The 22,579-nt window shown below is 39.3% G+C and overlaps 1 protein-coding gene across 1 annotated transcript; it reads right to left on the bottom strand.

The window, feature by feature from the left end:
- Positions 1-1,753: 1,753 nt before the first annotated feature.
- ets2 (v-ets avian erythroblastosis virus E26 oncogene homolog 2) lies at positions 1,754-6,834 on the bottom strand. The gene is made up of 10 exons (XM_030792784.1): positions 6,649-6,834; positions 6,022-6,090; positions 4,792-4,912; positions 4,074-4,193; positions 3,660-3,860; positions 3,474-3,554; positions 3,150-3,374; positions 2,728-2,991; positions 2,414-2,532; positions 1,754-2,305 (listed from the first exon to the last, which is right to left on the bottom strand). Exons 2-10 carry the CDS (start codon positions 6,082-6,084, stop codon positions 2,090-2,092), a joined length of 1,410 nt encoding a protein of 469 aa, XP_030648644.1. The 5' UTR covers positions 6,085-6,090; positions 6,649-6,834; the 3' UTR covers positions 1,754-2,089.
- Between the last annotated feature and the right edge of the window lie 15,745 nt (positions 6,835-22,579).

Genomic DNA, 22,579 nt, shown 5'->3' on the forward strand with positions numbered 1-22,579 from the left:
ATTACCCATGATAAATATGAGAACTCTCTTGTGATTAACATAAAATACAGTACTGAGTCATTTCTTGTAAATAAAGGATAATTCTGTTTGGGAGTCCAAGCTCTATCTTGTGTTTATTGTCTGTAATTAATGCCAAAAAAATCGTGTCAAGAGGTGAGGTGTGGCGAAAGTCTTCTAAACTACCACTGTGACAATACAGTGAGCCACGGTTTCGGAGAATTAAACTTTTTGCTTTCTATCACGTCTTCCTACATTCTCTTTTTTCTCATTTCCACCTGCGTTTTGAAGGTTCATATAAAAGCCATCTGGTTAACGTACTACCAAGAAAACTGTCATTTAAATCAATAACTTCAGAATACATTCATATAAAAAAATAAAGCTTTATATGACATCAAAGACAGTAACAACAGTATAATCCAACATTCCAGTCAAAAACAACAACAAAAACAAACAAAAACAAAAAAAAACATTTGCAGGTTTTATCCACAGAATAGACATTAAGCTTCCAGTGATTACGGGGACTGTGGTGCAGGTGATAGCACCTGTCTTACTTTCACCCGACTGGAAAATTACAATCATCAAACTGGAAAATTACAATCATGATGATAAATTATTGTCGAAGAAGACCTGCTACAATAAACAATTCACTGCACACAGCAAAAAAAAAAAAAATAAATAAAATAAAAAAATAACAATAGTGACAAAACCAAACAATTTTATTCAAATTCTGAACCAGCTGTTGCCATAATCTGTTGATCTGCTTGTCGTTAACTAACCCAGCTAAAGCTAAAACAATTTGTTTTTATTTTTTAATTGTAAAGCACATCAGTTAAAGACTTTCAGTTTACAGTACTGAAAACATGATGGCAAAATGTCACTGTTAAGCTGCTTCCAACCTCATCAATAAAAAAATGAATAACTGTTCAGTTTTTATACACTCTTCTGAGGCACGAGTTCCGTCCATTTTTCAACTTTCATACAAAAAAACATAAGCCTAGTTGATTCTGTAATAATATACTGACCCCAGCACACAGTGGGCCCAACTTTGGTGCAGAGTTACAAGCATAAAAATAAAAGCTATATTTACGACACCAAATACTTACTTTGGCCTTTGCAAAAATAATCAATATGTCAGGCACAAATGAAGCTGTAATAGACCAGCTACAGTCAAACGAATAAATTACCTTTCATATTTAATTAACAGCTATAATCACTGGAATTACAAGTCAAATACATACAAACCCTGACAAAATATACTATATTAAAAAAAAAAAAAACTAAACTAAACTAAACAAAACACAAGCTTATTCCTTTGATATAAAGAGAAGTTACAGTAATTGACTGCTCTTGACACAGTGTCTGACTGCCTGGAAGAGACAGTTCAGAAAAGGTTCCTGCTGCAAGCATATCAGCATTGCATTTAAAGCACTTAAAACAAACTGTAAAGGCAGTTATCCCCCAAGACCCCCTTCTGTTTAAGGAATGTGTATTAAGGAACATCTCATTGTACCAAAAAAGGCATTCAACACTTTTACTGTCATCATATATATATATATATATATATATATATATATATATATATAAACAAATGCATTCCACTGAAGGAAATGTTCAGATTATTCCCACTTGATCCAAATAGACTCTTTGTAAACCATGTACTCTCTGTAAAAACTCTCTAGATTTAAAGCATGAATAATAATTTGCTATTTTACAGTGATCACTGTAGCCTGTGTGTACATGTGTGGCATGACAATCTGTATTAAATCTCAATTCTGAAATTTGCTCATTTGCATGTAATTTAAAAAAAAAAAAAATCCGACAGTCTGGTGGAGTTCCAGTCAACAAATGCCCGCAAGACCATGATACACAAGATCACGTCAGAGGCCGACTCCCCTGAGTCAAGAATCTACCGTCCGCTCTCTCTCTCAACCAGGCAAGTGACTCTCAGTGTAGTCGACATGGTGAATCCAGCTCATTCACCACAAATGGAGACCATGACAAGGTCTGTACCATTAGAGTATATTCCTACTGTGGGGTTTTTTTTTCAGCTCCGTCACCTTTGCTCCCACTTAGAGGTAAGTGTTTTCGTTCAGTCCTCTGTGTCGGGCTGGACTCCCAACATGATGTGAAGCTCCTCAGCAGAGTAACCCAGCAGGTTCTGCAGGTCACAGACGAATCGATACACGTAACGCTTTCCCGACGTCTTGTGGATGATGTTTTTGTCGTAGTAGTAACGAAGACCACGGCTCAGCTTCTCATAGTTCATTTTGGGCTTGTTCTTTCGCCGGCCCCAGCGTCGAGCCACCTGAGGGATAAAACAATGTGGGCGTCAGATGACATGTCTGATGATTCAACTGACATGACTTCTTTTTTTTTTTTGGTTTGCATTTATTTAGCATTCTGGTTTAATTACCTCATCAGGATCTGTGAGTTTGAACTCCCAACCATCCCCAGTCCAACTAATGATAGACTGGCAGGTTTTATCGGTCAACAACTCCAGCAGGAATTGCCATAGTTGAATGGGGCCACTTCCTGTGAAACAGAATATGATTAGGTTGATTAATTGATTGATGATAACCGATTGATCCGTTTACAAAATTTATCTTGTACTAATACTAAAAGGGTATAAAGTGATCCGAGACTGAGCAGAGGGGAGCATAGTGAACAACAAAGTGCTTGAGTTAGACAGAAACAAGCTCACACTGTAAAGAAAGTGACACTACTCACCTGTGAATCCAGCCAGAACAGCTGCAGGGATAACCGGTTTACCCTGCTCCAAAGGTTCATTTCTCTCTTGCACATAGTCTTTGAAGGATAGGCCTTGTTTGCCAAGACTAAGTGGAGCAGCATTGTACTCATCATCAAAGCTGTCATGAGAGGGTACCCGCTGTGCATCAGCGAGTGATGACTGACTACCCCAGGAACGGAGCAGAGACTCGGTTCCATCGAAACTATCAATACTCTCCAAAGATGCTTGTTCATGTGATGAGACTGTAGAAAAATGAACACGGAAACAAAGGCTTAACTGATGAGTAACCTCACAATAAACTTTAAATTGCTATTCAAGCCATTGTGACTATGCTGAGGTAATTAAATCTGACTTCGGAAAAATCTAAGCTGGATCTAAACAGAAAAGATGATAGACTCACAGGCTTTGGAGAGCATAGAGACTGTGTTTGTCCCAGTAATGTCCTGGTTAGACGAGCTGTAACTGACGTTCACAGTACTCAGCTGGGGTTTGGGGAACATGGAGAATTCCTGACTGGGCAAAAGGAGTGGTGATTTGTCCGGGGTCTCAAACAGTTCCCTCAGCAGACTGTTGCCGGTAGCCTCAGGAACCTGGAGAGCACACTGAGTGTCCTCCAAACTAAAATCTTCAAACACACAGAAACACATCTGATGAGGCTCAAATGTTCATCAAAAATACTTTTAAGGTTCCAAACTATAAACATGCAATGTGTCTTCACACTCACCGACAGAGTTGTTGCACAGCCAGTTGGACTCGGATGACACAGGACGGCTGAGAATCTTGGCTTCATCCTTTTCTTGACAATCTATTGGAAAAAAAAAAGTTAAAAACTTCTGTTAGGATGCCAATGAGGTGGCACAGTGACACTTAAGAAAAAGGTCACACTAAGGTCATGATGACCACCTGTTACCTTTCATCATCTGATCCAGGTGTTCCCACAGAATATCACCAACAAAGTCTGGTGCCAACTCCAAGAAACCCTCCTTGCCAAGGTCACAAAGTTCTTGACCATGCATGTCAAATTTGAAAAAGTTTACATTGGTCAGGCTGAACTCACTGGAGGCCCAGTGCAGCCACTGCAAAACATGCTGTTTGGTCCACTTGTGTGGATCTGCAAAAGACAAATGAAGAGATAAAAATTAAAATTAGAGGTCAAATTATATCCTCATGAACACGTAGTTGAAAACCAAAACAAGAACATCATTCATCAAGTATATGAAAGTGCATGGCTATCAATTCCCAGAGAGAAAATTCATTTGAGAGACTAAAACCTATTTGATTAACTGTCTTGATGACATTTAATGAAAGTGAAAAAGTGACTTGCCATTGGAAATTCCGCAGATGCGCTGAACCTTGGAGAATCCATTAAAGCTGTCCTTCAGAGCCTGACTCATAACAGCCTTACTGCATGGTGTCAGCAGTGGCACCGAGCACGGCCCAACATCTAACAAGAGAAGAAAAACAGTGAAGTCAATAACCTGCTTGTGTTATTCACTCACTATTTAGACTATCATGTCTGTTCGTCTGGAGTAGGGACACACTTGGTTGGTGTGGGTGTTTTGCTTACAACCAGGTTCTCTATTTAAGCATGGTGCTTATCACAAAAACAAACAAAGAAAAAACGTCCCCAAAGGCAAAATGATTAAATGGGATGATTAAATGCTTTGAGCGAAGGTGGTAAAATGGCGTTAAAAAAAGTGACGCTGATTCTAAACTTTGAAATGATCCGTGTGGTTTATAAAAAGCAGTTCCATCGAAACTGTCGTGAAGACTTATTTTTTTCCCAACTTTCCGATTTCCTAAATCTTTTATTTCTCTATTCTCAGTTTCGAATTACTCTGGTTGAACTTGCATTGCATGAACAATATCAGTACAATGATGCAATCCTTGTTAACTTTCAGCAAGTACTTCCTCTGAGCATTATGAGATGTTATATAAAAATGGACATGAATTTTCAACAAATAACACATACATGATGATCTACAAACAGAAGTATTATGGTCTGAGTAATAATGCTTGTTTGTCTGGGTGTGGTGGCTTACCATGAGAAACACAGTCGAGTCCTGAGGGCACCTCCTGGACAGACTGTTCATCATCCAGGGGCAACTGATATCCAGAGAACAATGACATAGGATCCTCAAATACATCAAAGGCTATTTGGCGCTATATAACAAATAAGGGGGAAAAAACAGCTTTTGAGAACAAAGCATCAGGGTTTTTTTTTAAATAGTATTAAGTGGTCCAGAGAATTGCTGTGTTACTGTGAAATATCTGCATCACCCTGATGAACATACAAGCAGTGCATTGCAAGGAAAACTTTAGACAAAGGTTTTTCTTTAACAGAAACATGCTGGTAATGTGAGATCAGTCAACAGATAACAACAGCAGTGGGAAAAACCTTGAAGGCACTCCCTTGAACATATCTGTCATAATTACTCAAACACGGTCCTTTATCTGCCTATGAAAGCTGGCCCTGAACCACTGGGAACATATGACCATATTTGGCATTCCTCTTCCGCACCCTCCCCTGGTAGTGTCTGGCAGCCACTCAGCAATGGAAGCTTTCAGCTTTGTGTGGGTGGCTGCTGCTCTGAGTGAAACCAAGCTCCCCTCAAATCAGGTTAAGTAAAGCAAGCTTGCAACAAATTAAATTTGGTAAGACTGAGTTTTTTTTTTATTTTGCCCTCAGTGAAATGCTGTTCTATAGCTACAAATAGATATAAAACAAAACATGGAAACGGGTATCTTGCAAATACAAAATATTCAACAGACAAGATCAGTCTATACCCGTAAAAGTGTAACAACTGTCCTGCTACTGAAAAATGACAAGTTCAAACTCTTTTCTACATCCTTTTGAATCCACACATTTGGTAAAGCCAACCATAAACAGTAAATGCAACCTTCATCCAACCTTTCCATTCACTCATCCCTCAAACACAATCTGAAATCAGGTTCTTGCAACCTTGTGCCCACCAAAAGCAGCCCTATCTGAAGCCACAGAGAACTTATCAAGAATGCTGACTACTGTAAACTATCCTGCTCTCTGCATTTACTTTGTGAATCACTTTGTCTGAAGGAGAACAACCCAAAAAAATTCACATGATGGGAGCCACTTACATCAGTGTTTTGGTCTTTAATGGAGGAGAGCTGATTAATAATGCTTTCTTTGAAAGCTTGACACTCTATCTACTACACTCTAACTAGTCTATCTACTACGGTGTAACACCAATTTGTATGTCACTGCCAGGATGAGGTAATTAAAGCTGTCTTACTTTAAGTGAGACGCGATAGCCAGAAGTCAATGGGGTCACTTGGTCCATGCTGAGGTCACACATTGGAATCTGTAAATAGTTAATAGAGACGCTTTTTATAACTTATCAAAACATCTAAAATGTTCACAATTAACTGTGGACAACAAAGACTAAGTGGGGGAGACCCGTGTTAATTACTGAAAGGCAAGGAAAGATATAGAGCATATGAATTTTTTGTTTTTATTTAAATATTTGTGCTCGCATATTTTTTGCTTAACTCTGTTTAACTCTGAATGAATAAGCGCATAATTTACTCATTGGTCATCGTTTTAACGACTACCAGATATGACTCACATATAGTCGTCACTGGTGTAGGAGGTCCCAAAAATATTAGATTAACGGCCACAAAGCGATATTACAATCCAATCCAATCCAATCAAGACTGATCAAATAATTGTGCAATATTTTGACGCGTTTCAGTCTGAATGCATCTCTGAGACACGTCGTAATTCTTCAGTTGGCGCAGTAAAAATGTTGAGTTCTAACATTTGAAATGTTAAACCGTGCACTAAGAACATGTGTAAGATTAAGCGAAGTATTCTGAACAACAAAACCGGCACCAGAAGAAACTAAAAGAGCTGTACCAACCTGTTGAATGTAGCCTCTAAGAAGGAGAAAAATGATATCCAGTTAAAATGAATTTGTCTGAGTAGTACTCCTTTTCCTCAATATAATGCTATTTCTCTTTGAATTGCCTCTTTTGTGTGCGATACGTTCGTATTAGTTTCCGTATACAGTAGATTATTTAAGCGATTCAGTCCTCAGTGTTTGTAATCCATTCGCATATGATCCGGAGCATAAGCTATCTCGTCAATGGGAAACTACGCGACTCTTTGCTCTTTTCATAGAGCAATGCGAAATCGTAGATGGGCGGAGCGTATTATAAACAATGGCCGCTAGTTTAGACTTCACAGTTCAGCTTCAGCGAACATGCAAGAGTACTGTAGAAATCTTTGCATCGGTGCTATAACCGGCAGTTGCGCAGTTGCCCTCGTTCTGTGAAACGACACGCTATGGTGAGCATGAGTCCAAATCGGTATTTGTTTTTATAGAACAGTGAGCAGACTTTATGAAGAGGCCGGGGTTGAGAAGCAAGTTGAAACAAAACCATAGACGCGGTTCAGAGATTCCTATGAGGAAAATGAGCGCAAATTGCGCAATATTTGAAAGGTATTCATCTCTGCCCCAAGCGTTATGATAAACACTGGGGTTCAGCAAGACGTCGTGCAGCTACAGAAACAAAACAGTTATATGACAAATCTTGTATTACTAATGATAATACTTATTGAGGATGACCAACTGAAATTATTTGGATCTTCCTCGCCATTATTAGCAATGGGCAGTCACTTTTAAATGTTCACACGTCATGTATAACATTACACATTCACTCTCTTAGACGCTTTACTTGGTCTCTTTTGTGAAGACTCTTCGGATCTAACAGTGGTATGCCATTGCGTTTATTACGTGGCTGTCTGCGACCACCTATCTCCCAACTGCTATTCAGTGTAAATCGCCCTGGCTTTTGTCCTGTAATCTTACAGGTTCTGCGCCATATCAATACCTGAGAATGTTCCATGATGGTCCATTGTCATGGTTTGACACTGTTTTCACTGACAGAGTGAGAAAACACAAACTCCTGCTGACTGTCAGCTGGTGGTCAGGTACTAATGCATAGCACATTTCCTTACACCTACATCTCTCTAAGTCTTTCTGACTGGCCCTCCGCTGTGTATTTGTCTGATGCTTCCAGTCATCCGAGTATTATTACTAATTTAAAAGAAATACTCTTCTTTTCATCTCAAAATTAAAAAAAACAAAACAAACTTTTTTCCCTCAGCACTCCCACAGATGTTGCGCCGAGACAAAAAGTTTTGGTCACATTTGCCATTAAGTTCCTCTTAAGCACCACTTCATATTTTCTCTCAGCACAAGCGATTAAATTCTAATTCACATAAGTCCAAACTCATTGCTTTTGTACTGACTAGGCTACTTAATAAAAATAGTAACATGGAACACATTAGGACTATCGAATCAAAACTGTGCCAAACAATAGCTTATATGAGACAGTTTAAATAAAGATTCATCAACTGCTTCATATCTTCATTAGGTTTTTGTTGTTGTTGTTTTTTAGCTCTTCATTGTCAGCAGAACTAAAATTAGTCATTATCCTCAAACGCTGACAATGTTGTATGTGTAGAACATGATGTCTGTTGTTTACAGTGCTTATGGGTAGATATGGCACAGGGACAGTTTCTCATATCACTGTGAGGCAGTTAGGCTATGGAATATTCCATGATATTGGAATGAATTGTAAGGACCTTGATTTCACACATAAAGCGAGGATGTTGCATAAGTTCTCATTTGAAGAATCCTGTTGCAAGAGTCTGCTTTCACAGTTTCAGTATTGCTTTAATGTGATGAAAAATGGTATGTTTCAGCAACCCCTTGAGGCAGGTCAAATGATTGTATAACAAATAAATAAATATTTGGATTGTTAGAATACTGAAAGATATATCATTATGAAGCAACTTTCAAGGAAAGCAAAACAAAAAATGTTTTCCGTAACCTCCATTTTTTTTGTCTCACGTTGATTCTTCAGAAAATTTTCCGCAATTCATGTGGAAACTGGAAAGCTTATTTTGTTCAGAATGGCTCAGGGGGAACATGTTTGGCATTGTCGTGTAGATGTAACCGGCTTGACTTTTCATATTGTGTTTTGGTTTTCATCACACTGACTGTTGCTTAGCAACCCACGACCTTCCTCTTTCTGCCCGTTGCTGTGTTGTGTATGAGGGCTTTCTACTAACACAGCATAGAGCTCTAGCTTCAATGCCTCCAGGAGCAGAACAGCCCATAAATGCTGATTATTTATCTCTGACTGTAACTATGGACACCCATGTACTCTTGGACATATCACATAAGTAGGTCATAACACGTTAAACGGTAGTGCACTAGCCGTGTGCAATACGGACATTGTATTGAAGAATTAAAATTATTCATGCTTCAGATAACTGCTTATTACTGGTGCAGCTGCAGGCAAGTGATCATGTTAAATATTATACATAGTATGATACATCATAATAGATCATAATAACACATAAGATTGCTTTCGGCCCTAGGCTTGTTTTTTTTGTTTTGTTTTTTTCAGCTTAGCCCCTTTTCCCAACTGTGCCGTTTTGTATGACTCATCAGATTTTAATAAAGCCAAGTTCATACAATCGAGTCCAATAGAAACAGATATAAAATTCAATGCAAAACAGAAACGAGTCCAGGCGAACCAGGAGATCCAAACTCTTGGCTCTTCCTTACGCTTCTCTGGAGAGAACACACTGTGAGAAAATCCCCCATAAAATCATCTCTCTTATACAATCCACTGCTTTGCTCGTAATTCCACCACTCAAGCAAAGTGAATTTTTCAGCAGATGATCACTGGACACAAAAATAGAATGAGTTTTCATATTTCGTCTTCCCTAGTGTCTTTCTTTCTTTTCTTTTTTTTTGGCCTGACAGCATGATTACTTTCCCATGCAGAACAACAGATGTTAAAGCAAATAGCCTCAATATGGCGATAAGTTCCCTTTTATTAGTTCAATGATGGATTCTTTATGAAGGAGGTAAGTTCTCTTCATTCAGCTTTCCAAACCTGGTGCCGAATTAACATAGGCCTATGCAGTAACTCGTATGGTGTGAATGTAACACAGTTCTCAAAACATGAGGTTTTCTTTCTTGAAGCTGACTAACAATGCAATTAACTTTACTGTACTAGCAGCACTAAATGTATTACTCATTATAAAGAGAAAAGATATAGGCATCATTTACTAGGCTACTGCAGTTTCATCTTTATCTTACCGTGCATGAAACGCTGTAATGTAAACTACATGGTAATATCGCCCTCTGCTGGAGCTTCTTGGAAATGTTTTTGAGCTGCTGTGTTGTACAAATTTGGTGTGTCGGAGAACTATTTCATCAGGTCGCCTATTTTGCAGTTCAGCTCCTTTAGAGGCACTTCAATCATTATGCACATGATAACATAAAACGACTTTCATTTTCCACTGATTTATCACCGGCCCTTTTGGCACTTACAGCTTTGGTCCTACTATTCGATTTTCACATCATTCAAGTGTTAGAGCTTCATTTGAAGAGGTCTGCTCGTAAATTTTCCTATGTAAAATGTTGTGTCAACATACAACTTGTTGTACTAAACCTCTGTGTTTGTGCTTCATATCAAAAATTCCTTAATGTTTTCTCCAGCTGTTCATGATTAATAATTGAAGTGTCATTAAAGCATGTCACAATCCGTGTAATTCACTGTGTGTGCAGAAAAAAATCTATTTATGAGAACTCCTCAACACCCACACAACAGCCTATTCAGAGAGTTATCCCCACCCAGAGCACTTACTGCAAAAAGTGAAAATATGATGTGACCATTTTTCATGTGTAATTAGGCAGTGAAATGTGATCTCCCACTGCAGAGAGGCTACCCCAAGCTCCAAGCAGAAGTCAATGGCTTCCAGATTTCAATCCAATCTTCTCTGTCTAGACTCTACGTTGCTCTTTTTTTTCCTTCTTCTTCTTCTCCTCTTTTTTTTTTTTGCTCCCCTTTCCTCCTGGTGGAGAGCAGACTTTACACAAAATGCCAAAAAGGCTGAGAGATTTTTTTTTTTTTTTGGGGGGGGGGGGGGGGGGGTGCTTTTTACTTGTTCATTCTCTCACTCTCTTAATCACTCATTCACTCACTCACTCACTCACTTACTCACTCACAGAAATATGGGACAAATCTGAGCCAGCCAGATGTAGTGACTCCAGTGCTCCTTTGACAGAGCATGTGTCATTTGACTAGGCCCACAGCCACGGTGGAACAGAACGGCAGAGAAGCTTGGCTCACAGCATCACTCTCAACCAAACAGGGCTTTCAATACCGCATGACATTCCAATTGTAATTTTAAACTACTATCGTATTATCGGTTATCATGTGGCACGAGGTGATTTTTGCTCTCCCAACAACATTTAACGCTCAGTACATCATTATGAGTAGAGTACGTCTCTTATTTTCTTTTCGTTAATGTCTATTATCACTACTAAAAAAAAAAAAAAAATTAAAGATAAGCCTTGTGTAACATCATGCAGCAGCAATAGAAGTATTGCATGATTGTGTTGTCATCACATGAATGGTGTTTTGACTTACCAAAATTACACATATTACAAGACATAGGTTGGAGTAATATCTGTGCATGACAACGTAATAATTTATGAAAGTGACATTTATAAACAAAATGAAGTAACATCCCAGTGGACCTTGGCTTATTTACAGGTTTATTCACTCAGCCCTCAGATAATAGCCTCCTGTTATTCAATATAGGTGTGGGTCCTCACTTTCTAATAGCTTATGTAAATACTTTCACAGTACTCGTTTTAAGCACAGTGGATTTGCAATCCACCCAAGGGGTTCAAGTCAGGGGGTGGTAGTGGTGGTGGTGGGGGGGATTTTGCTCTCTTAAATATATCAATTTTGTTTTTTCAGCGGAAAGAATTGCCATTTATGTCTGCATTCTTCATGCACATATGGTTTTGAGAGTAAGCTTTGTTTCCGTTGTTTTGTTTGAGCATAGCAACTCTTTTTACCCAGCATCTGTTGCAGAGCAAATGAGGTTGAACGGGTCTCACTGGTGGTATTCACACAATGGACGGGTATAAAACGTAAGGTTGGGCCATTTTACAGATCATCAAACTTTAAAGCCACCAGGGGTTGGTTGCACCGAAGGCAAAATGCTATTTGCTTGATTCTTAAGTTGTTGGTTTTTTTGGGGGTTTTTTTCTGTGTAAGATTACTGGCTGAGTGCTCCTTTGTGAGACTCCAGAAAAAGAGCGAAAACAATTCTGCTTTGTTGAAAAAAAAAAATGCAAGAAAAATAAAATAAAATAAAATATATATATACATATGACCACAAATGCCACAAAATGAGTTTACAGCTGACAATGGTGACCCCGTATATGAACAGAACCATAACACAAGACATTTAATAGTTTGAAAGCATAGTTATCCGTGTCTTCTTAAGTCTATATTTCTTCCAGAGGCAAGAGAGAAATTGAGGGTGCTGAAACGGGGGGCTGGGGGGGTGAAGGGGGGGGGGGGTGGTGAGGGGTAAGGGGGGGTGGGGGGGTGGGCACTGTGTCTCTGTTGAACCAAGACTTGGGGGTCTCTCCATGTGTTTCTTTTATATTATATCTTCTCCCCCACTCACACTCTTCTCTCCGTTTTCTGGCAGACTTCAGGAATGTCTGGGTGCAGAGAGGATTGGGCCTGTACTGGTTGCACTGCACTCTGAAAATAAGAGAGAGAGAGAAAAAAAAAAGAGAGAGAGAGAGAGAGAGGGAAAGAGGGAAAGTTAGAGACTAGACCACAGAAATGTAAACATGTCTGGAGCTAAAATAACTCAGCTTTCATTGAAAACACTCCTCTGTCACAAGTGGACCTCTGTGCGCTACACCCTGTCCAAAAATTGTCACCAAAAAGCGTTTTTTGTTCTCTTTGCTCACATTGTTTTTCAAATGAAATCATAAAAAAAGTCCCCCTCAGTAAGAGCGCTAGTGTACCAAAATAATGAAATACGGTCAATATTTTCAAGTTTTAAAACATAGATTGTCTGAATAACATTGATTAAAAGGGGGATATTTTTTCCTGGGATTTTGCCAGTTTGGTAGGAAGAGTAAACAATAGACATATGCTTGCTATTTGAATGTATGTTTCAGTGGCTTTAATTTTGGATTAAAATGTCTTTACAAATAAAAAATATTGCTTTTAGAATAACTGCTTAGAAAATTTATGAGATAAATATGGTTATTAGATTCAATACAATACTATTTTAATCACTTACAGTCCCACCCTCAGATTTTTTGTTACAATGACACATTACAAAAGAAAACCTCTTGCCAGAAGCACCTTAGTGCTCGACCCCTAGTGCTCGACCCCACACTGAAAGGGTAACAACTTAGGTTAGCAGTTGGTAGTTTTGTCTAATTATGTGGGTATTAAGATCAGTTACCCTAATCTTGAAACTCTGTCTGGTAAGAACAATCTAGATATTGTTTAGAAAGAGACTAAGGAACTGATTCTAGTACGAGCAATAGCAGGATAGCTGCACACATCCTGACTGATAATTCAGCAAAAGTTACTGGGAAAACAGTACATACAAGGTAAGCAACAAGGCTGGACCCCACAATATTGGACCATTAACTCTCTCTCTCTCTCTCTCTCCCTCTCTCTCCCCCGCGCTCTCTGTGTCTCTGTCGTTTGCCTACCCATACTCTATAGTGCGCTCTCAGTGGTAGCCTATAATGAAAGACATGCGTCTATGCGTAACTGTTATAGCGAGTAGTGAAGAGTTTTACTTCTTTGAGCATTCACTATTTGAAGAACACTGACGTCTCAATTTTTATTTGTTCTTAGACGTTTTACTCCCTTTACACAGCGGGGCAAAGTTCGTGATCACATTTTTTACTACTTAAACGTAAGTAAAACGATCATGCTTAACTTTTCCCAGAGTTGAAGCGCTGCGGTTATGCTCACGACGCTATTTCTGACACGCGGTATTGTTCTGTTTTGTGAGAGGAGACAAAACTCTTCTCCATCTCGATTGCGCAGTTTTAAGAGTGGTCGTGATGTCAACAGACCCACCGTACCTTGAAGATGATACTTCCGACAGTTAGTGTTTGGAAGACTTGGCTCCTCTCCCGCCAGAGAACACGTTGGTGTGGTCCTTAATATAAAAGGAGATTTAATCCGAAAGACGGTTCTAACAGGGATTTCCAGTTTTCTACTTGTTTCACGATAGTGAAACTGCTTGCATTTTAGTTGAGGCAAAGGAAGTAAGTTACTGCGAAGTGCCTTTTTTGGATATCTTTTGATTTTTTTTTTCACGTTGTTCGCAGAGATGTAGCAGTGTTCGTTATTATACTATTTGTTGTGACGGATGTGACTAAAAGAGAATGACAAAAATTCTTCTCCAATTGTTAGAGCATTCGTTTAAAACACATATTGTATTGACACATTAACTACAGTAATAAATGTGTATTTGCCTGTTTTTATAGACAAGCTGCTAAAACGACAAGTAACTTTTAAAATACAAAACGCATTCGGTGTATTGTCATTACTAAATTAACTTATTAAATATTCAAATTTGTGTTGCGGGATTATTAGAATAAAAGGAAATGACGCATGCAATGATGACCAATTAAAATTATAATAGATTTAGCTTATAGGCTACACATCGAGCACAATGAGTTGAGGTGTACGCTGCTGCCTTTGCAGATATATATATATATATAGTTTTGTCATGATGCATTTTCTTTATCTACAGTTGGATAAAATTTTGGTCATTAGTTTCACATTAGTTACAAGATGTTAGTGGTTCATTTCGCCCATAAAATACAATGATAATGTACACAGTTCATGTTAACACGCTGTGTATATATGGCCTGTTACTGCACTGCACCGCAACTCTTGAAATTTTACAGTAAGTTTCGGTCAGTATACATTTTATTTTATGTATTTTTTTTTTTAAACAAAGGTGGTGTTAAGCTCACATTCTATTAGCAGTGCACATTTATCACTAAAATAACAGTTCATTACTTGTGCATTAATTAAAACCTAACAGATCGTTGGTGCCCTTGATTCTTATCTGAAGAGTAAATATTTATAAAGTGGGTTATCAGCATGTGTTTTAATGGATGAAAGGTTTGGAGAACTTAAAAATTATTAGAGAAATACATCACGTAGTTGAAATATATCTTTCCTTTATCTTTGGCCAAGTTTACAACAATTATATGATTGCTTTGTCTGTGCACTGTTGATGGATTGGGCCCAGTCTCATGAGTCTTGTATATAGACTAGATCTTAATGAACAACTGCTGGACTTCATGCATTTCTTTTGATGGTCTCTGAGTGGTAAAAAGAATCTTGAGAATACATTCAGCTTGTTATTCATTAACACTATCTCTTGTCTCCGTTTTACCTGAATGACGCATAGAACAGAGGTTACAAAAAGATGAAGAATTTTTACTGAACAGTTTTATGAATGACATTTCTTTTCCTTGCAATAGTTTCGAAATGTTCAAATGTTTGATTACGAAAGTCCAATAAATTCACAGAGTTCTTTGCGGATACTTCTTCAAGCTGTGAAAGTCATCCGACAGCCAGGTTCTGAGAGCATCCAGACGATGGAAATTTGGAAGAAAAAAAAAAAGAAAAAAAAAATACTGTGTGATTTATACTGGCTTTTTCTGCTCTTGCTCTGTTAAGTAAAAGTGGCGGAGATCACTTTTTCGGCATCTGGTGCACTATGTGACTTTATCAAATTTGTACTTCTGTTCCAAAAGCAGTCATTAATATTATACTGGCAGTTACTCTCCTTTTGTAGCATCATGACTTTTCAATTAGATCTTGGCTGGGCAATTGTTTGATAAAATATTGTTTTTTTTTGTTTTTTTGTTTTTTTTAGGGAGCTACATGACTCAAATACTTATGTGTACAGAGAAATGATTCTGATTTCTTTTTTATTTTCTCCCAATGTTTTGCTTCAAGGCAGACACTCTTTTTTTTTTTTTTTGTCAAGGGAAACAAAACGCTTTTGTTCGGAATGCTGACATATTTTTTTGTCACTTTTTTTTTTTGGTCGTATTTTGTTTGGTGATAAATGTCAAGCTTCTTTCAAGGATTAAGCAAGGGAGCAATCTACACTGTCTAGTGTTGATCTGGAGCCTGGGATATATGGTTGAGAAAAGATAGAGCGATTCTCTCAGCCATGATAGGCATGGTGCTATGGGAATTTGGAGTGTGACGTTCCTGCACGTGTATTGTATAGTATGGTAGATTTTGACACCCCAAAGATGTACCTGCAAAGAATTACTGGGCTTTGACAGCACTATAAGGAAAAGAAATGGCAAACGTCATGCTGCTGAGTAATCAATTGTCATTTGTACTTTACTCAGTGTATTTCATCCCTGTGAAACATACTGAGTTTCTTCATTCCCTCTCTGTCACAGGATGTAGAAAACCGTCACTTAGAACTGGTTCGACAGTACAGGTGGGTCACAGGGAGTCTGGAGGAGGTGGGCAGACAACAGAGAGGAAGTTTTATTCTTAAAGTGCGATTTGGGACAAACTTAGAATCTGAAAAGATAATCACCCAGATGCTCACGCACAAGATGTTCAGAGTTAAATTCCCCTGAATGTCATTTGATGCCTCAAGTTTTAAGGCTGTTATTAAAAAATGGTTACGACATTTCTTCCTTCATTTTGTGTTAATATCTCTTTTTACTTTGCATCATGTGACTACATTAATACCTTTCATTTGTTAAAACCATGAGGCTTGAAGTAAGCATGATGCAGTTGTGGTTTTGAATTTAGTTGGTATAGTTACCAAGATTTTTTTTTTAATTATATAATTTTGTATTACTTCTATTTCTACTACCTCAACACTGTATAAGCATTGGAGATTAGATTTTTATAACCTGACTTGATTGTCCCATATTAATATAAGTGGTATAGAAGCAACAGACGGCTTTACTTTACAGTGGATCTGTCTGCCACAGGTAGTTGTATCTCATAGTTAGAGCATTTAAAGAGGTGTTAATTGACTGGACAGGTTATCCAACAGTTCAGCTGTTATAGGAGAAACACAGACATTCAGAAATGGAGATTTCAATTCCCTTGAAAGCTGATGTACAGATATAATACTGTAAAAACACCTATCCAGTTAATCGCCGATAAAGGAGATTCGATAATGAAAAGGAAACGAGATTTGCATGTGACCGTGTCTGCGTCTCAGATGTATCCCACATTTCTTTGCGCCACGAAGAGTACAGTGTCACTGCAGCCTTTCTGAACACACCCTGACACATTAGAATGCAAACAGCTACCGTATAAAACCCATGGAATGGCGCTGTAGACGGCCATAAAGGCCTGGACTGGGTGAATGAGTGGGAAGGAATGAAGTGGTAAACCCCACACTTGGCCTGCAGAGACAGAGCACAGGACTGGCTGCCTAATTGAAACCGTGTGTGTGTGTGTATGTGTGTGTGTGTGTATGTGTGTGTGTGTCTCTCTGTGTTAGTGTGTCTGTGTGGGTGTGCATGCACACATACACATACACATACACACATATGCAGAGACACACACAGACACACACAAACACACACACACACACACACACACACACACACACACAGACGGGTGCCTTCAGGGCGACATGTCCATAAGGGTTTGATGCTGAGGGCCCTGGTTTTAAACTTGATGCACAGATGAACTTGGGCCAGCTACGTTGTTTTTGTTCTGCACGCTGCAGTTTCTTAGCCTGGAGACTGCAAATTAAACCATTCTGTAAATCCACTATTATAGCTAGTAAAAACTAATTTTAGATTTCCTGCTCACTTCAGTGTCTCGGCTGATTGCTAGCATACTTTTTTTTTTTTTTGGGGGGGGGGGGGGGGGGCACTGCATTGTTAAAAGGGCAGTGGCTACACTTTAGTGGGGACTGATTCTGGGCCCCAGTAACGGCCAGGTTTACGGGCCACACTCTGCCTGTTAAAGGGGTTTTATCACATGTTAAGCGGTGACCGGTGGATGGAGGTGGCAGTAGCCGTTTAGCCCACAGACAGAGATCAGTGTCTGCCACCGTCAGAGAGCTGTTCCTGGCGTCGCGTCACCGCAGACGAAAAGGAGTTTAAAAGTGAGTTGCTATCAGTGTTTGTCAGTTTGGTTTGAATTGGATTTGGTTTGTGTTGGATTTGGCAGGTACTCACCCTTTTCACTCTCATACATTGCTGGATGTCCAACCAGATGTGGGCTTAATCATATTATACTCTAGCCATCTGAACCTCTTCTAAGCATAAATATTTATTCATGTCATGTAGTATTTAACCTTTTATAATCCCTTTATATATAGCTAATGCCTTTTTGAAACTGCAAAAGGTGACATCATCCGACAACATCAGTCTTGTCATAAGATGTGGTGGTAACATTTTCTATTTGGAGTTTGGAATCTCTTATTGTGGAAAAAAAAGGTTGTATTATTCACGTCTTGGACTTGTCAAATTGTGAAACGTGTGATATTTCATTTGAGCTGAATGTTATGATTGTCTGTAGAGCGCAGTGAATTTGAAAATGTGCAGAGTGAACAGAAGGGAAATGGATACTGTGGATATGGAGGAGATCCATCCAGCTCACATGTCGCATGTGGTTTTTTTTTTTGTAATGAATGGATAGGCAAAATGAGAAGGAGAACAGCTCAACACCTGAAAGTAATCTCCTCAGATCACATTAGGGGGTCTGAGGAGACTACCTTGTGGACTTAATTCAGGTGCTAGCAGGGGATGCTAACGTCAGCCCAGCCTCTCGTAGTCTGGCACGACAGGAGCTGTTGAAAGCTGGACACGTTCGCTCAAATGGAAACCTATAGGCGGACACCGAATTCTTTCTTTAGCTTTGAAATGTTCAGGTGGACCCAGCAGACCCAGTGTTAACTGCGTTAACACTCTGACTGCGTATGTAACAGTATGGAAGTGTGTCTCAAGCAGGGAAGTGCCCGAGAAGCTGCCAAAGAAGGGTTTAGTACCAGAGCAAGTTTGAAATTGGATAGTTTCAGCACCTTTGTTATAGTCTCTCTCACACTGACGGAGACCAACAACTGTCTGTGCTAATGCGGTAAAATTCTGCTGCATTTTCAGTTATTACTGAGCAGATTTGGCTACGAAAGCATTTTTTTTTTTCCCCCTTGAAACATATTTGGCTGCTATATTCCAGTACATTTGATTTGATTTGATACGTGTTGACAATCCAGTGGTGAAGTTTGTTTATCTTAGAATTCGTTTTCAGTCACCCAATGAGAGCGTGTGTGATTTTCAAAGGCCTATTTGACAATATTTGTGCAAATGTGCTGCACATGCTATTCTTGGTCAAACATCTGATTCCTTTTCTGCTGTATTATGCTAAGTAATTACGCTGTGCTCTTGTTTTTTTCTCGTCTTTTTTTTCCCTCTCAGCACTCTGACTTCAGATGAGGGAGGTTTGTGGTCAACTCTTGGAAAGGCTGAATAATTTGGCATGGTGCTTTCAAAATATCCATTGGATGTGTAGGTGGAGATCCACAAGAAGCAGTCTTATTGTCTGGGCTCTCTGTAAAAGTCATGCAGTTGTCTCAAGAGTAAGTTGTTTAAAGAATTATTTACGATCAGATATTACACGTTTCGTTCACAAGATTCTGTGTTCAGATGTGCATTCAATAATCAACTAATGCGCAAATCCCCAGAGTCGAAGCACAAGGATTTCACATCAGTCGATGAAAAGATTGATCATATTGTTCCATATAACAGCGTGCTCCCGTGACGTCCGTTTTCATCGAGTGTGGTGGCATCTCCTGTAGTTTGCATTCGTAGTGCAAAGCCCCGAAAACCAGCTCATGCCTGTGGCTCACTGTGGTCCGTCATGCATGGAAGATCTAAACAAACAGGAAATCCACTTTTCTAGTCCTGGTGGAATACTGGTACCTAATGTGTTTTCTCTTTTTTAACCATAAGACATTTATACTACCCCAGAAAAGTTTTATGGAGATGAATTTGGTTGGCATCACGTTAGCCTCATCTATCATGATCTCAAGCGGTTAATTTACCGCATTACCAGCTAAGCCAGACAAAAGGAATGAAGATAGCAAACATTCACCTAGGGGAGCTTGGCTTCAGACTCCGCGTCTGTCTCTTATCCAAAAAACAAACAACGGTCTTTGTCTGGCAGAGGAAAAACTGTTCTTTGAGAGAAAGGAACCATTGGCTTAAGCTTAGCAGTAAACTGTTTATTAGTATAGCGGTCCTGTCAGGGTGATAACATGAAATGTCATGGCCCTTACTGAGAAATAGGGGTAACCTCAACCCATCCATTGCAAAGACTGCCACAGATTATCAGAGAATCAGTTCAGTGAGTAGCATCTAATATAATATCAGATGGAAATATCGGGTGGAATGTGTCATACGATGAGGTATTAACCGTATTCTGATGAATTGCCAGCATAGTTGTATTATTTCAACTATGAAAGAAAAACAGCAAAACAACTGATGAAGAAGTGTTCTGCAGAGAGAGACTGAGTAGACAGTCAGTAATAAACTGCAACAGTTGATAATAAACTACAGAAACCTTGGCAAGCCCTCCAAAAAAAAAAATCAAACTGCAGGCCCCTTTATTCAAATTTACAGTTTATAAAATCATATCCAAATTTGATGGCAGTGAATAATGTACGAGGACATCCAGTGAATCATCATCGTGCTATTCGGACTGATAAGAACTCTGAGTTCTCAAGGCCACCGTGGAGGCTGAAATAAGGGCTTTTGGGTAGCGCAGTTTTGAAAGAGAATGTTTTCAAACTTCAAAATGAGTGTTGAGCTGTAGACACACCTACCGCTGGCTGAAAAAAAAGTAAGCCTTTATATGAATTCACACGTCTTAAATTTGAACATTCCACTGTGTGTTGGTGAATGCGATGGAGCACGACAAAGAAAAAACTTCAAATGCTCCAAATGACATGACACTCATAGCTGATCTTCGAACATCTTTTGCGACTGACTAAAGCTGTCACTCTATTCAAACCACCCCCCCCCCCCACCCCCCAACCCCCACGCAGTGTGAGCAGGCAGTCAAGCCCCCTCCCATCCAATCACACTTCATTACAGAGCTGAGACGCGTGAATATTTGCCTGTGTCCCGTGGGGAATGCCCCCGTTCAGTCTCGTCCAAAAGATTAAAACAATGCAACTCTTGGAGCCCCGTAGTAAACGCAAGCTGTTGATATCAAAGCGCACATAGCGTTTAGCAGCCAAAAGCTTTCCACAAGCACATGTGCCTAATAGGCTGAAAATATGCTAAGTAGTGTAATTCTTTGAGGACTATTAAAGCAGTCTGATAAGACCACCCTGTGGAACCGCTCTATGCGTGCAGAGCAGGGCAGAGTGGAGTACTGCTTTTCCCACTGGTGTCTGCTCACATGAAACACCCTTACATCAGCCATCGTGCATGGAGGGCCTCCCTGTCTTCGTGAATAATGATCTTCATACTTGTATTTAATGAATCATACAGTGTGTGACTGATATTAAACATATTTATCTGTTAGAAAGACAGGGAGAGAGAGAGAGCTTTTCAGGTTTCTGAAATTAGTGTGTGTGTGTGTCAGTGTTGCAGATTGGGTTTGACCTAATTAATATGAATTATTGTCTTCATATGTTGAATGTAAAATATTATTTTAGCATGTCTGGAATGTAGGCAAATATTTCATGTTTTCATTTAAAGGTAAGATTTGTGAAGTACATTTTAATCCATCAGAACTGGTTTGTAAACATTATACGAGAATGGTGACCAGCAGTGTTATGTAGTTATAAAAGTAAAACACGGTCATTTTTGAATTCTGTGGCTTCAGTATTTTGCTAATAGTTTTACTAAAAGATGATGTCATATGCTAAGTTTATGTCTTTAGGCTGTAACAACAAAAGTAAACAAGTCATTTAAGTCTTGTTTTGCATTTATTTTCCACATATAATTTACCCACTGGAACACAGCTGGTCAGCCTGCAATTTAAAAAAAAAAAAAAAACGTTAAGCATAACAGGCTGCATGAATCTTTGTGTACTGAAAATATCAATCATTTTTGTCAAGCATTACTGGATTAAAGGTATTTTTAATAACACTTCCTCTCTTGTCTCTCACTCACCTCTCTCTCTCTCTCTCTCTCTCTCCCTCTCTCCCTCCATCTCTCTCTCTCTCTCTCTCTCTCTCTCCCTCCATCTCTCTCCCTCTCTCCCTCCATCTCTCTCTCTCTCTCCCTCCATCTCTCTCCCTCTCTCCCTCCATCTCTCTCTCTCTCTCCCTCCATCTCTCTCCCTCTCTCCCTCCATCTCTCTCTCTCTCTCTCGGCCTCTTTGTGGTGCTGTCTTCAAGCTTAATCACGTCAGTGATATCACTAACGTTTTCTCTTTCTGCATGGTTTAGTTCTGGTGAAGGGTAATTGTAACTCACTTGGTTGAAATGACACAACTGAGCGCCACCCCTGAGCTGTCTTGCTCATTGTGTGCTGCCTGTCATTCACTTTACACCTCAGGCCTGATGGTTTTGGTTATGGGTTGGTTTTTGGTTAGGAAAGAGGGAGCAGTCTATGGGGGAGAAGGCGAGAGAGAGAGAGAGAGAAGAAGAGAGCGAGAGAGAGAGAGAGAGAGCAAGAGAGAGAGAGAGAGAGAGAGAGAGAGAAGTGGCTTGGGTTCTGGGAAACACTGTATTTGTTTTCTATTCTCATCAAGCAGCATTGCCCGGTGAGTAAGGGCCGCTGTTGGAAATGTACCCATGCGTCAGTTTGTGGCATTGTGTAAGACTGGACTGAAAATTCATTGACAAACAAGTTTAATCATTAGGGCTGATTCTCTGTCTGCCATGCAGGTGTTGGAGCTTTGATATCCTGGAATTCAATTTATAAATGAAATTTTTCAAACACA

The sequence above is a fragment of the Chanos chanos genome, chromosome 15, assembly GCF_902362185.1.
Source record: "Chanos chanos chromosome 15, fChaCha1.1, whole genome shotgun sequence".
NCBI classification, from domain to species: domain Eukaryota; kingdom Metazoa; phylum Chordata; class Actinopteri; order Gonorynchiformes; family Chanidae; genus Chanos; species Chanos chanos.